Below are 15,702 nucleotides of genomic sequence, written 5' to 3'. Positions count from 1 at the left end.
TCCTTTTTTTTTTTTTTTTTAATTTTATTTATTTTTTGCTTTTTACCCCCAATAAAACAAAAAAAAACAGAAGTCAGTGCTAAAAGATATAAAAAATAGCCCTATGTGTCACAGAAAGCAAAAACCCAGCAAAAATGATTTTGGTATATGAAGGGAGAAAAAAGGCAGTAAAACCACCACACATGGGTAAAATCCCTAAAACGTGTCTGGTCCTTTTAGGTACAAAAGAGCCTGGTCCTTAAGGGGTTAATATCTGCACATTAAGGTGCAACATCCATTTAGTAACTTTAATAAACTGCTATAATGTGTAGACTTCTATAGAGATTCTGTGCTTTCTTCTTCTGAAGACTGAATTTAATTTTCATGCTCGACAAAAGCATAGAGTTAAGATCCAGCAGTGCCCACTGGAGGGCGCCGAGAGCTTGGTTCTGTATCAGAGGAACATGATTCTGCATATTCATGCTGCAGCGTGCTGGCATATAACCACTGCACCCATGCTTCATGTGATAATACTGGATATATTCTTAAATCACCCGTGCTGCCTTGGAATATTACCTTCTAGTAGGATGTGTGTAACCAAAGCCTGTCCTGCATTCCATCAAATTATGAGGATCAGACCATTTCAGTGCTTGTTCAATGGCCTGTGCAAATGTATCTTATCGTATGTGACATCTAGTGGCTCATTAGCTAATACAATACGGCCTGCATTTACAAAGTAGATTAAATGCTACAATTTTGAGTATTTGATCAAAAAGACAGCATGGAAGGGGCTATTATTAATGAGTAGGACAGATCCCTTATAAATAAAGTTGGAAGCTGCAGTGCATCCACTAGACAGAACATAGAGAAGCTGCATTAGTACATTCTCCTCCCCAATGCTAGTGTCCAGAAGAGCTGATATATTGTTATATCACCGGTCCTTAAGGTGCCATGTGTATATTCTGCATGATGGCATCCATTCTGGAATTCATCAGCTGATTCGTTTGTTCCTACCCTGGGGCGGGGGGCGGGGGGGGGGGGGGGTGTAAGTGTGTACATTAATCGCTCCCCTTACTTCTCCAGTGGAATTAGCATACATATTCTGCCTGGCCAAACATGCCTGTTTATGGGAAGACTGGGGTTAATAACGGCCAGCAGAACGACTCAGCCGGCAGTTCTATAACGCCTGTGGCCACCTTTACATTCATTAAAAGCAATTCCGTCACCCAATCTGTACGTTGGGGCGCATTTAGTTGGTATAAAAGCACCTAGTAATTTGGCTTCATTATTGTATCTTGCAGATGTTCTAACTTGTTCTACACCAGTAATGTTTTATGTTTAAGCCAATCCTTGCCATTATTAGACCCTATTGAATGGCGCTACTTAAATGTTTGTGTTCTGCGAATGAAATGAAAAAGCGAGTAGTTGATATTAGATATCCTATTGATGATGATTATGAGTGATTGTTACTTATTAGACTATTTGTAAACCTATTGTGACATTTTATAAACATGATGTTGATTCAGCTAAAAGATAAAAATGTGTTTCACTCATTCAGGTGACAGCGCCGAAAAGTGGTGGCCGAGTGATTCTTGCTACCGAGAATGACTACTGCAAACTGTGTGATGCTTCATTCAGCTCTCCAGTGGTTGCTCAAGCACACTACCAAGGGAAAAACCATGCCAAGAGATTGCGTCTGGCCGAGACACCGGCTAATACTTTCATGTAGGTAAAAATAAAAGCAAAGAAAAAAATGGCATTAGGTGTTCTACTTTTTTCCTACTAGAGTTGGAAAAAAGTAATAGAGCAATATAAGCCAACTAGCATATATTCCGACTACCTACCATGGACCTACACATAAGATGGTTGATGGGGAAAGGGATGCTTCTAATTGTGGCTTCTCTTACGGCAAAATAAAAGGTTCTTTACTGCAGTGGAATTAGACTCACTGCAGAACCCTCCAGCACACGCATGTTGTAATCTACAGTGGCTATAGGGTAAGGATAAACGGGTTGTTCCAAAATCTAAAGTTCTCCACTGTCCATAAGATAGGCAATAACTTTATGATCGGTAGGCATCTCACCACTGAGACCTCTGTTTCTGAGAACAGGGGTCCACTATTTTCCTCTTCTCGTCATTTCGAAGTCGCTTCTCCCACCTGCAGTGATGTCGGACTGAATGGAGCACTTCATTCATTGCATTGGAGCTAGCAGAAATTGCTGAGTGCTCATACTCTGCTACCTCCAGCCGTCCCTTTAACCCCTTAAGGACACGGCCTATTTTGGAGTTGAGGACCAAATGATTTTTGGTGGATTTTAATCTTCATTTTTCAAAAGCCATAACTTTTTTTATTTTTCCGTCGATGCGGCCGTATAGGGCGTGTTTTTTGCGTGGCGAACTGTAGTTTTATCGGTGCCATTTTTGGGTACATAGACTATATTGTAAAACTTTTATTATTTTGTTTATGATTGTAGGGAGAGAAATTGCATCAACTCTGTCATATTTTTTTATTTTTTTTTAAAGTGTTAATTATGACACACAACATTTTTTTTTGGCGGGCCAGTGCTATTACAACACCAAAATTCTTTATTTTTTTTTTTTAGGTTTTTCCGCTTTTCTGCACTAAAAACCCTTTTTTGGAAATTATTTTTTTTTTTTATAAATCGCTGCATTCAAAGTCCTGTAACTTTTTTATTTTTCCATGGGCGGAGCTCTGTGAGGGCTTATTTTTTGCGAGATGAGCTGTAGTTTTTATTGGTAGCATTTTGGGGTACATTTTTTTAAAATCACTTTTATTGCGTTTTTTGGGAGGAAAAATGCTAAAAATTAGCATTTTTGCCTCAGTTTTTAAGCGTTTTTTAAAAAACTTTTTGCTGTGCAGGATAAAAAGCATGTTATATTTATTGTACGGGTCTTCATGGACATGATACCAAGTATGTGGGATTCTTATATTTTTAAAAAAATGCTAATATGAGTAAAAGCATAAAGGTTTTATTTCAACTTATTTTAACTTATTTATTTATTTTTTTTACATTTTTATTTTTTGTACATTATTTTTATTTTATTTTTACACCATCTGTTTCCATCTGAGGGACTTACACTGTAGCACCGATGATCGCTACTATAAGGCATTGCAGGACTTCTCTCTTGCAATGCCTTATCGCTTATACAGCGATCACAGGCTCTAGCAATACAGGACGCGGCTATCTGGCGTCCTGTTGCCATAGCAACCAGCCGGGCTCTCTGCGATAACATCGCGAGAGCCGGCTGAAGTCACAGAGGTGATACTATGCAAAACTCTCTTATTTTTTACATTCTTCAGAGTAGCTGCCCTTTGCCTTGATAGCAGCTTTGCACCCTCTTGGCGGCTCTCTATCCGCTTCATGAGGTAGCCCCCATGGATGCTTTTCCAATAGTCTTGAATGAGTTCCCATGCATGTGGAGTACTTGTGACTGCTTTTCCTTGACTCAGGTCCCAGAATTTAGGTCCGGTGGACTGTGGAGGCCGAGTCCTCTGGCACCATACTCCATCGCCCCCCCCCCTTTTTTTTTGTCAGGTAGCTCGGACACACCCTGGAGGAGTTTTGGGTCTTTGTCCTGTTGAAAAATACATGATGTCTCTAATTGCAAACTAGATGGAATAATCTTGCTGATTAAAGCAGATCTGTCAGCTGAATATGCCGTCCTATGGAAGTGCAGCATATTTCCAGGTACAGGTCTTAGTACAAAAATTCGGTCCGGCTAATAAGACTTCTGAAAGAATACAGCGGACTCCGTTATCAGCCCTGTGTATTCGGGAGGACATTGCTCCCGCTGGCCCTCATGGTGGTGATTGGCAGGTTGATTTTTTTATGTGGCAGAGAGTGGTAGACAACTGGGTAAATGAGGTCCAACATTTTCCAACTCTAAACCTTATTGAATTTCCAAATGAAGTGGATGCATTGTATTTTCACACATTATGACTTAATGCACCATTTTTGTATACAATTACATTTATCCAAAATCGCTGTTGTTTCCTTTTTTTCCATGACGAGGCTGCATTTCTTTGCAACTCTTTCACTTTGACCTACAGTAATATAGAAATTCTGATGATCTGGCACTTGTTATCAACACAGACTTACATGACAGTGTTCAACTTCAGCCCCCGTATTTGCTCTCTGATTATCACATATGGGGGTTTTCCCAGAAAAGGACTGAAATGATGAAGACTTACTCATCTAATCACTCCTTGATGTTATTTAACCCCACAGAGGCATCTAAACGTTTTTACAGGGAGGGAAAAAAAGAAAAACTTTTCCCCTTATCAAGGTTTTAAATATTTTAAAAAATACAAAGCACAAAAGGAAACTACCCCTAGTTGGTATCGCCACATGCATAACTATGTAAAATAATACATTATTTATTCAGCAAGTAAATTCTGTAAAAAAATAAATATTAAATTCCGAAAACAAAATCCAAAATAGCAGTTTTTTGAACATGTTGCTTCCCCAAAACAGAAATTAAAAATCATATTTATACTCAAAATGGTACCAATAAAAAATGCATATTCCATAGAAAGACAGGCCCGATACAGCTCTGTCAAATGAAAAATAAAAGTGAAATAGTTTTTTTCCATTGCCCCCAGCAACAAATAAAAGTTATCCATTACATTATCAAAACCAATCTTGGGTACATATAAAGACTAGAACTCTCAAATTACAAGGTGTTGTACAGCTACATTGATGAGAAAAGTTATGACACAAAAGGAGGTACCATCTAGAATATTAGTTATGGCACTAATCAGTTAAAAATGTGCTTAATGCGACTGAGTTCTGCGCCAAATATATTTACATGAGGCATAAATTCAAAATCTCTTATAAAAAAGTGACATTTTCCTAAGGGTTTTTTCCAATTTTAATGCAACTCTTGGGCTGGGTTTACACAGGGCGAATTCACCGTGGAATTTCACTGCGACAAATCTGCCTGCAGCCACTAATCCCGCGTTTGGCCAGCCATGTGGATGAGATTTGGTGCACACAGGGCGGAAAATCCGTTGCGGCAAAGCCGGCATTAGCCGGCGCCGTGGTGCAGATTCCCGGGACACAGCATGTCGATTAATTAAATTTTTTTTTTTTTCCATTACAGCCTCGCTCCTCTCTATGAAAGAGCCAGCCGCAACGGGAAAGCATCCGAAGCCGCGCCTAAACCAGCGGCCAAGTGCCGTGGGTTTTGAAGCTGTGCTTATCCCACGGAAATCTCTAGTTTTTTCGCTGCGTCAAAACCATGAGATTTCCACGGCAAAATAGTCCTGTGGGAATCCAGCATTAGGGGGTTAAGCTCTGTCTCCCTTCACTTTTTTTTCTGCACAGCTGCTCCCTGACCCCCTGCTTTGCAGGATAGTGAAGTAGCGCCCCATGCAGGTGACAAAGTGCATGGGTCTGTGCTATGGCCGGCAGCAGGTTGTGTCGCTGTGCAGTATCTATATTGCACATTCAAGGTTTGAACAGCTTTTTTAAATATGGTATTATGCTAAAATATGGTAACCTATATATATAGGCTGTTGTCATTCACCAAATTCTGCATCCTACCAGGCTTAAAGGGAACCTGTCACCTGCCAAAAGCACCAGAAACTAACTTATGGGCTGCTATGGCAGGTGACAGGGAGCCGGGTGATGTATTTTTCATATTTGCCCTCTTCATGGTTCCGGCTGTGTCCGCAACTGAAGTCTTCACACTGGCTGAAAATGTGATTTCTTCTGCGTCCCATGCGCTCGTTCTCCGATGGGCCTGTAAAGAACGGTGCGTCCACGGGACTGAAGAGTCAGACTTTTGCCTGATGCAGGGGCTTTAGTTGCGGGCACCATGGGAGCAAGGAGGTGGGTGACTATGAAAAATACAGCACCTGGTCATCTGCAGTAGCAGCACCATAAGTTAGATATTGGTGCTTTAGGCAGGTGACAGATTCCCTTTAAAGGGGTTGTCCCATCAAACACCACCGCTTGCGTTATGTGATGCCCGAGGGCAAATAATTGATCACTCCTGACACCCCGAGAAACTGCTGATTTTGTTGAGCGAACATACAGATAGCAAGGCATTTAACCTACAACAGCTGCTGCAGGGAAAATGTAGTTTTACATGGTGGCCATTCAAGTGAAAAGTTCACCGCTCTTAAGGCCCATTTAGACACAACGATTATCGCTCAAAATCCATCTTTTGAGCAGAAATTGTTGCGTCTAAACGTGTGCACATCGTGCACTATTCGTTCATTGCTGACTTCAAGCCAGCTTGAAGTCAGTGATGTGTCTTATCGGGAAGGCACATACAGTTCAGCGGGATAGCGCTGATGGCATTCTTTCAGCTGCAGTCCCGCTCAAGAACAAAGCAGCTGAATGCAGATAACAGACCTCCAGCTGTTATCTGCATTCAGCGAAAGGCTTCATTTGCACGCTAATAAACTCTTTAAGTAGCTAATTAGCTACTTAAGAGTTTGTGCACAATGATTGCTCAAAATTGTCACTCAAACTGATGTTTGAGCGAATTTTGAGCGATCATCGTTGCCTCTAAATGGGGGTCTTGCGTGGCGGACACTCCTCTATGACCTTCATATGAACAAGGGTTGTGTTTCGCTCTTAAGGAGTGCTAATTTTATGGTATATGTGGGGCATAGATATTTTGGTAAGACCAGAAATGTTTCAGCTTCCCTCTTATAATGCAAGCATAAAAGTAAAAGGGGAAACAGTCCGTTTTCAGAGTCTTTAACAATTTGCTATTAAATTAACCATATCTGTTCCCCTTACTGCTATATATAACGAGCTGGGTGTATTTCCATCCATATAATGTGATTTTTGCCCCACTCAGGGACTCTGAATGCAAGAGGCGAGCTCGGAAAGAAAGCAATGAACATAAAATGATGCCGAACCGAAGAAATGTCTGCTCTCTCCAGAATAATACAGGTATTGTAGCGGGGAGACTTGTCCAGGCTGGTTCATAGAACAGGCCTCATAGAGTAATGGGATATGGTTACCATAGTAACAGATGATGAATCAGTCCGTCTGGGCCGTGTTACATGCATGGCGTACAGAGAGGTGCACATTTCAGCAGAATGAAATGAAATGAATTGCGTCTACCTGATCTATTCCGGATAGAATCCACAATCTTGCTTCAATCAATACTCCAGAGGAACAGATCTTTATTCTGTATTCTTGGCTGGTAAAAGTATTTTATTTCTCCTTTTGCAATCTGTTTAATGATCTCTGGACGTTGGTTAATTGAAATAACTATTGTCTTCCATTACTGTAATAGAAGTACTCAAGGCCTGACGTTCCTGTCTCTTAATTAAAATAAGCCTACCATATTAATGCCAAGTTTTCAAAAGCAGGTCTTAGTCACCGTTACTTCTGAGTCTATTGCTGGTACCATATGGCAGGCAGTTTTAGCTATTTTACATCATTGTTTGAGTATAGTTGTGAGTCGGTTTCCATTGTGTCAGTTCATTCCATTTCACCGATAGTCCATATTGTGTATCTGCAAACCGCAGGAGTCCAAAGTGCTCTCAAATGTACTCGTACAATATGGAGATAGACGCTTTTAGCATTTTTATGCTAGTTTTAATTATCAAAGTTGTGAAGAGTCTTTCGAACATCGTGGCTGTCTCTAATGGTCTACTAGTACATTTTCATTCCGCATAAATATGCATAATGTAAGAGTGGATACAGATCACCAAAGACGAAAAGGAAGAATAGAAGCAACTGTATATAAGAAGGATTGACCGTAATGAGATGAAGGGTATAAAAAATACTGCTTACGGCCGGGCTCATACGACCCTAAGCATAAAATGCTGCGTATGTCACGTAGTGGTTTACCGCTGTGGAGCCAACGGTGAGCTGGACTATCTCTGTGTGTGGCAGCGATTTTTGGACTGTGCATGACAGCGTATCTTGCGCACGTTGTCATTTGCAGTTTACCTGGTTTCTTTTTTGTTTTTTTTGTTTTTTTTACCTTTCCAGTGTATCACTTCATGTTTAAATGCCGCCCGTACACAATGTAATTGCGTATGTACAGTGTTGAATATGTGCCCTTAGAGAACAATAGGCTGTATCACATGTAGTACGCGGCAAAATAGAACATGCTGCATTCTTTTTTGCGTGTGTGTGACATGCAATGAATATTCGCAAGTGTGAATGGATCCATGAAAATCAATGTACTTTCATTGACCCCATTCACCGTGTATCATGCATGCGAACATCTCGCCCGTAATATGCTGTGAAATTAGGCTCATGTGAGCTCAGCATAAGGGTGTGAGTGAGACCTGCCTCTGATTGGCTCAGCGCTGAGCCAATCAGGGGCAGCTCTCACTCACACCTACTCACACCCACTGCAGGCCGACCGCGCTGAACTCCGTCTGCCGGGACAAGGTGAGTATATATATTTTTTTTATTTTTACACATTTCTGGATGAATTGCAGGGAAGGGCTTATATATTTAAAGGGGTTCTGACATGAATAATGTTTTTATGCTTTAGCAGCCATTGTTCCCTGATGTGCCTAATGGACCCAGGGAACCCATGGTTTAATGGCTGCTAAAGCATAAAAAGATAATACTTACCTTGTCTTCTGTTGTTGTTGACATCGGGGGGTCATCTCCCGGCAGGCGCTGCTCCTCTTCTTCTGTCTGCACAAGCCGCGCCGCTCCGGGATCGCGCGCATGCGCAGTGGAGAGGTGCCCTCTGACAGGAGTCAGGACGGGCTGCATCTCCACTGCGCATGCGCAGCACTCCGGAGTTCAGCCGGACGGACGGGCCGCCCACAGCAAGCACTGCTTGTGACGTGCTTGCTGTGGCGGTCCGTCCGTTGACCTCGGAAGTGCCTGACGGACGGACCAGAGCAGGAAGTGGTCTTTTTGACCGCTCCTGCTCTGCTTTAAAGGCACAGAAGAAGATGCCGGCTGGAGGGGACATGCCTGGCGATCAGGCCAGGCAAGGTGAGTACAAATTTTTTTTTTTTTGATGTCAGAACCCCTTTAAGCCCTTCCCGACAGTTCATCCCGCGATCGCCGGCAGCCCATTGCTTTCAATGGAGCCGGCTGTATTGCCGGCTCCATTGAATTCAATGGGCAAACATCGTTCTTCTCTGTCACAGCTGTTACAGCTGTGGCAGAGAAGAATGATTTGTCTAGTATATGCTCTCAATGGGGTCGGCGCTGCTGCTGCCGGCCCCATTGAGCGCGTATAGAGAAGAGAACAGGAATCGCAGATCGCAGATAGGTGCGATCTGCGATTTCTGTTCTAATTTATCGGACGAGCGCATAAAAAGCACTCATGTGTCCGATACCATTGCAAAGCAATGGTTTTATAAAATCGCCGGATGCATGCGCATATCGCGCGAAAAAACGCCTATCTGACTGAGGCCTCAATTTGAATTTAATCGAAAGGTCTTATTTTCGGGGATGTCTTATACTTACCTAGCAGACTCTGTCCACGTCCCTGAGCCATGGCATTGATTGGCCAATTCATGAATCCTCTCTTCGACAACGTGATGGCTGTGATTGGCTGAGCCAATCTGCGGCGCTGGATGAACCAATCACAGCCATTGTATTGGGTTCATCGAGCTCCGCATTGATTGGCTGAGCAACTTTCGAGAACCAATCAAAGGCATTGCTTTTTGGAAGCGGGATTTATGAATCCCGTGACCATTAAGTGATCTTCTATAGGCAGCCGAGGACTGCTGAAAGTATATTGGAGCTTCGGAGGGCAGCGGGGGCGACGTCGACCGAGCCTGCAAGGTAATGTATTGCTTATTTAAGGTAGGGCTTATTTTCAGGGCAGAGTTTATATTCATGGGTAATTGATGGGGATCCATCTACTGGGACCCCCGCTTCGATCCTGAGAATGGCTGTGCAAAGTATTTCTGAATGAACGGAGTGGGCGTTGCAGATGCGTGCTTCCATTTCATTTCAATGGACCTACTGGAGATGGCTCAGGATAGTGACAGGATCAATAATGGGAGTACAGCATGCAGATTAGGGCTCATTCACAGAAGCGTATGTGTTCAACACTGGGAGTCTCCTGCAGAGCTGTACGCATTACAGCCCATACACTCTGCTGGCAGAGATCACATAGGACTGTGATTGGCACTGTGTGAATGGAAGAGTGAAAATCCATTGACTTTCATTGCCTCCATTCACCGTGTGTTACGCATGCATAATACGCGGTGACTATGCGCCCGTGTGAATGAGCCCTTACTTAATGCAACTGACAGCTTTTATCTTTATTCTGCCAAAATAAATGGTGAAGATGAAGACTAAAATAAAATACACACCTCTTGACCCGTTTTAGATTTTTTTTTCTTTTCTGGATTTCTCCATGTTGAAATCCGGGCGTTGACGGTACTTTGATATTGCAGAACTGACTATATAATAACATTTGCCTAAACAGGACCTATATTTTTTTTAAATATAGCTCAAATACTATCTGCTGCCCTTCATAAGTCAATTGGGGTGAATTGTAAGAAATGCTACATGTGGATCTAAGACCTATTTCCTAATGAGAGCTCTCTTTGGCCTTTTTAATATATTAGGTTTGGGCGTCTGATCCTCAATTACAATTCTTTAGGCTCTTTGCACATTCCCAGACCGAAAAGCACAAGGCTGTGCAGAATAGCGAAAACATTTGGAACTAGCTCCCATAATAAAGTTAACAAGTCACTTATACTGCACATGAGACTAATGTCGCACGTGAATCCCGCCCCCATATCGCGTTCGCTTATCCATGTGATTCCCCATGGATGCGAGGCTTTTTCATGGGAACCTGCTTAACAATTTAGTGGTCTCTTTCTCTGATGGCACACATTGGCTACAACACATTATACACTGAAATGGCATAACTGGATTTATTATAGCAAAATCTGAGCTCTGCCGTGCGCCTAAACAGCAGTTTGTGTCCACTTGGGAGAAATTGTGTAGCAAATTATAGGTGATTTTTATTTTTATTTATTTTTTTTCCCTTCTTTGCCCCTTGAAAAAATGAAACATTTGGAACTAAAATTTGCATTGAAAAATTGTAAATTTTAATGTCTAAATTCTGCAAAATGGATGTAGGGTCAAAACATTCACTACGCCCCTTGATGAATTCCTTGAGAGCAGTAGTTTACAAAATGAGGTCACATTTGCGAGTTGGCTGCAGCAGTCTCTGCATCCTGTAGTCAATCTATATGTGGTAAGTCAAACAGAGCTGGCTGGGAGAATAAGCGATGCAGCGCCAAAGAAGCAGGGATCCGGAATGGGGGAGTATGGGCCCTTCATTATTTTTTACCATGGCCAGCTGTATAAAAAAAAAATCTCATAAACCCTATGCAGCACTTTATCTTGTGAACATACTCTTAGGGCCAAGTGCAAATACTTACATATGGTTCTCTCTGAGACGTGCTGCCACACCTTGATGTATACAAGTACCAAATGTCCGGGACTTACATTATAAGGCAATGTATTGCTAGCTGATAAAACGCTGTCTCTACAAGCAATTTCCTACCACTAATATCCATTCCATAAGACCGGTCCTAGGCACATGAACACTTATGACGTCATCTCAAGACATTAGGTATTTGTTGTGGCTTTATGGCACTTTAATACTAAAAAAACCATTCTTGTTTTGTCTCCCTTAGGTCCATATTTTAATCCGCGGTCTCGCCAGCGGATTCCTAGGGACCTTGCTATGTGCGTAACCCCTAGCGGACAGTTCTATTGCTCAATGTGTAATGCCGGAGCCAGCGAGGAGCTTGAGTTCAGGCAACATCTGGAGACCAAGCAGCACAAAAGCAAAGTTTCTGAGCAGCGCTACCGCAGCGAGATGGAGAATTTGGGATACATGTAGTAATGCGATTCCTATCACATGGTGTTTCTAAGCTGTTGCTTTGATTTCTTGTTACTACCAATTTACCTTGTAACCATTTCACAAGTTGGAGGCCTTTCAGATACCAGTTGACTTTGCCAGAAGTGGATGGTAGACTTAATTTTCTCATGTTTGGTTTTAGGTTGAGCCAGTTCTTAGCCCTTCCTGGTTCACTGTCATATGCGTTTTACGAAGACTGCCAGTTTTCACCCAGTGCATTCGCAGTGCTATTACTTTGGCGAATTGCTTTTGAGCTGCTCCTAGTAAGACCCTTGCAGGGATTACTTGGAGTTAGTTTTTTTGGAATGTAGTCACGGTTGAGAAAGGATGCTGCTATTTGTAAAGGGATTTAGCCACATTCCTCAGGCAGCAGTATGGTAGTTTATGCCTAGTTAAGGTACTATGGGGTATTCTGTCTGATATAGGAACCCTACTATGGATATAGTGATTGCTGGCTTTGCAATGTCCTTTTTGCCGCTGCACACTATTATTCACACTGTGTGCTTAGTAGCCAAAGAAACTTATTTTGGAAAGTCAACAGCTCCATGGGAAAAGTCTCCATGTTCTGAATGGAACATGTGAAGACCAGAGCGAAGTGCAGACATGTACAGCATGTACTTCTAAGCATGGTTCAGAAACTTTTGTGTATGTTGTATTTTACTGTGGAACGCTCCAGAACTCATCACTGTGTTCGCCAACAAACATTAATGGAGAATTTCTCTTAATGGTTTGTTGCTGTTGGGCATTTAATCAATTACTGTGCAATGAACTGTATTTTATGTGTCTCTTGATAGGTAAATTTATATCCTTCACTTTGCACTTAAATCCTTTGCTGCTCTAGGTACTGTGTCAATGACAAAAAAAGATCTAGTGGGACTTTGGCCAGTCAGTTATGAAAGGGTATTTTTCCTTTTTTTTTTTTTCTTGTGATACGAAATTTCAATGCCTATTTTGGTCATTCTAGAAAAACAGCTTTCCTATTTTTATGATGTCTGAAATTCATAATGTACTTGTACTAGGACCTCCTCTACTTTGTCTTATCCACGGGCTCTTAACGCTGGGACGGAATCATCCAGGTCTGCTGTCGCACCTGTTCTTTCTTGTTAAACCCTATTAAGATCCGTGTCGTCTAACGCCACATCAGGTATGAACCCATAGCAGAGGTTGATGAATCTTCCCATCTGTCTTTTGGCTTAGACTATCACATTAGAAGAGATGCAAGGTTGCTATAAGCAGTCATTTCTACTCTTCAATTTCCACACAATCCGTAATGCAGAACTTCAGAGAAGTTAATGAAATGATGCGTCAGATGCACAATTACTGCACTAACTGGGCCCAAATGATTTGTTCGGCATATCACTTGTATGCTTCGTACCTTTATCTTAGAGAATGAAGGATTTTGACATGTACCTGTTTTTTTAAACTCTACCGCACATTGTTGCTGTGCGGTACTGTATGTCTATTTATAGGATGTGTAGTTTTGCTGTTCATGTATGTTGATGAAATGATATTTTTCTTTATAACGTACAGAAATATATGAGGATGAACTACTAATTTGGACTGATGTGCTTTATTTAAAGGGGCACCTACTTTTCAGAAAACTCATGCTCATCTGCTAGCTTATGTTAGGCTCATTATTTGTGTAATATACTTGCATTAAAGATTTTGTTGCTTTACCACTGCCAATTACGTTTGAATTAGCTTATTCCCCCTCCCCTCCCCACCCCTTCCGGCTCTTCTGCAGTCCACTGTTTGCCTTTAGGTACAGAGCTTCTTAATAACAAGGACACAGACGTTTCCTTGGTAATGAGGGGAGGAACTGTCTTCACAAGGGTGCTCCCATGCATTCAGAGGATGCAAGTAGACAGATCTGCAGACTCTGTGATAACGATATCCACAGTCTCTGTCTCTCCTGTGTGTTTGTGTACTGTATACCATTTGTCCATAATGCCTGAATAGTCCTGGGAGAGCCAAGAGAAGGGCATTCAGATATTGCCCCCCTGCTGATTGGACCACAAACTATGCATTGCAGCATAGGAAGTGAGGGATAGGAAGTACAGGACAGTAAGCTACTGGCAGAATGGTAGGCTTGCTACACACCCCCCTCCCTGAAAGTGAAATGCAAAAAGCAGAGCAACAGGAAAATGGGGAAGACCACCTGAAAATCAGAACATACAGACATGAAACCATGTACAAACACCAGCAAGTGAGCAGGTAAGGAGAACATGTTATAGTTTAGAAGACTAATTGAAAAAGGTATGTTTTAACCCCTTAGTGACCAAGCCTATTTGCACCTCAATGACCAGGCCAAATTTCGAAATCTGACATATTTAACATAACTCCATTAAGGTTTTGCATATCCAAGTAAGGGCTTTTACCCGCTAGCGTTTTTTTTCAATGGGACGTTCTAATGTTAAAATCGCAGCGTTAATAATAAAAAAAAAACCGCTAGTGGGTAAAAACCCCAATTCTGACATAGTTTTTTCGCCACATATTGTACTTCATTTAGGTGATAAACATAGACTGATAGAATTTGTGTATATTTATGAAAAAGTGTCAAAATTAGGAACATTTTGAAAGTTGTTTTTTTTCACATTTTCAATTACAATATGTCAAATATGTGCAAACATACCGTAGAAATTTTTGATGAGATCTATATTTCCATCTGTTACTTTATTCTGGAAGCACATTGGAAAAATGTAAAATATTTTTTTTTTAACCATTTAGGAGACTTACAAATTCAACATTAATTATTAACATTTTAAGGAACACTTTGTTTTCCTGCACCAAGCCAAGATTACAAAGGCTCCTAGGTGTCACAATGATAGATTCCCCCCACAAATGACCCCATTTTAAAAACTACACCCCTTAATGTATTCACTGAGGGGGGTCAGGAGTATTTTGACCCCACGGTTTCTTTTCAGGAGTTAATGCAATTTGGAGGAGAAAAAATAAAATGTCATATATTTGCAAATATGTCATTTTAAAGACACTTTTTCTTCTATAGTGCACACGAAAATGAGGATTTGCACACCAAAATGGAAACCCCTGTTTGTCCTGTGTTCAGAAACATACCCATTGTGGCCCTAATATTGTGCTTTTATGCTTAACGGGGTCCAAACCGAAAGGAGCAGCCGGTGGCTTTCAGAACAAAGATTTTGTTTTAGGCCCCATTGCCCACTTGTAGAGCCCTAAAGCAGCCAAAACGACAGAGAATACCCCACAAATAAACCCATTTTCAAAACTAAACCCCTTAACAAATGTACCTAGGGGGGTACTGCAGATTTTAACCCCACAGTTTTTGAATGACTGCAAGCAAAGCAGAAGAAAAAATTGTTTTCTTTTTTTTTTTTCTTTTTTTGGCAACTGTCATTTTAAAAAAAATTGTTTTTTTTGTACAGCACAGATATGAATGAAGACTTATACCCCAAAATGAATACCTCGGTTTGTCCTGTGTTCAGAAACTTACGCATTGTAGCTCCAGTTTGTTTACAGGACACATGGCTAGGCCTGCAATGGAGGAAACAACCTTCAGTACATTATAAGGTACATTACATAGTGCCATTGAAAAATACAACCTGTCCCGCAAAAAACAAGCCCTCATACGGCGACGTCGATGGATAAATAAAGGCGTTATGATCGTTTTTTAAAAGAGGGGAGGAAAAAACGCAAATGCGAGGGGAAAAAAAAGGACCGCGTCATTAAGGGGCTAAAGAGTCTCTAAATGTAGAGAACAGAACGCTGAAGCTCGCTGGCACTAAACACTTGCAGTCAGCTACCAAACATGCACTCCGTTTCCCCTTTTATTAACCATCTCAGGACCGCTCACTGTGAATATACATCCAGATTTGTGTGCTATTT

At 41.5% G+C, this 15,702-nt stretch overlaps 1 protein-coding gene across 2 annotated transcripts in view; it reads left to right on the top strand.

Annotated features, from left to right (window-relative positions):
• ZMAT3 (zinc finger matrin-type 3) overlaps positions 1–13,527 on the top strand; it is a 29,933-nt gene extending 16,406 nt beyond the window's left edge. For both annotated transcript variants that reach the window (XM_066601394.1, XM_066601386.1), the window contains 3 exons: positions 1,538–1,704; positions 6,817–6,911; positions 11,615–13,527. In XM_066601394.1, the coding sequence (XP_066457491.1) occupies positions 1,538–1,704; positions 6,817–6,911; positions 11,615–11,823 (471 nt within the window). In that variant the 3' untranslated portion in view covers positions 11,824–13,527. The remainder of the gene's footprint in view (positions 1–1,537; positions 1,705–6,816; positions 6,912–11,614) is intronic.
• The last annotated feature ends 2,175 nt before the right edge of the window (positions 13,528–15,702 follow it).

Source organism: Eleutherodactylus coqui, chromosome 1 (assembly GCF_035609145.1).
Source record: "Eleutherodactylus coqui strain aEleCoq1 chromosome 1, aEleCoq1.hap1, whole genome shotgun sequence".
NCBI lineage: Eukaryota > Metazoa > Chordata > Amphibia > Anura > Eleutherodactylidae > Eleutherodactylus > Eleutherodactylus coqui.
This window is presented reverse-complemented; position numbering and strand designations above follow the sequence as displayed.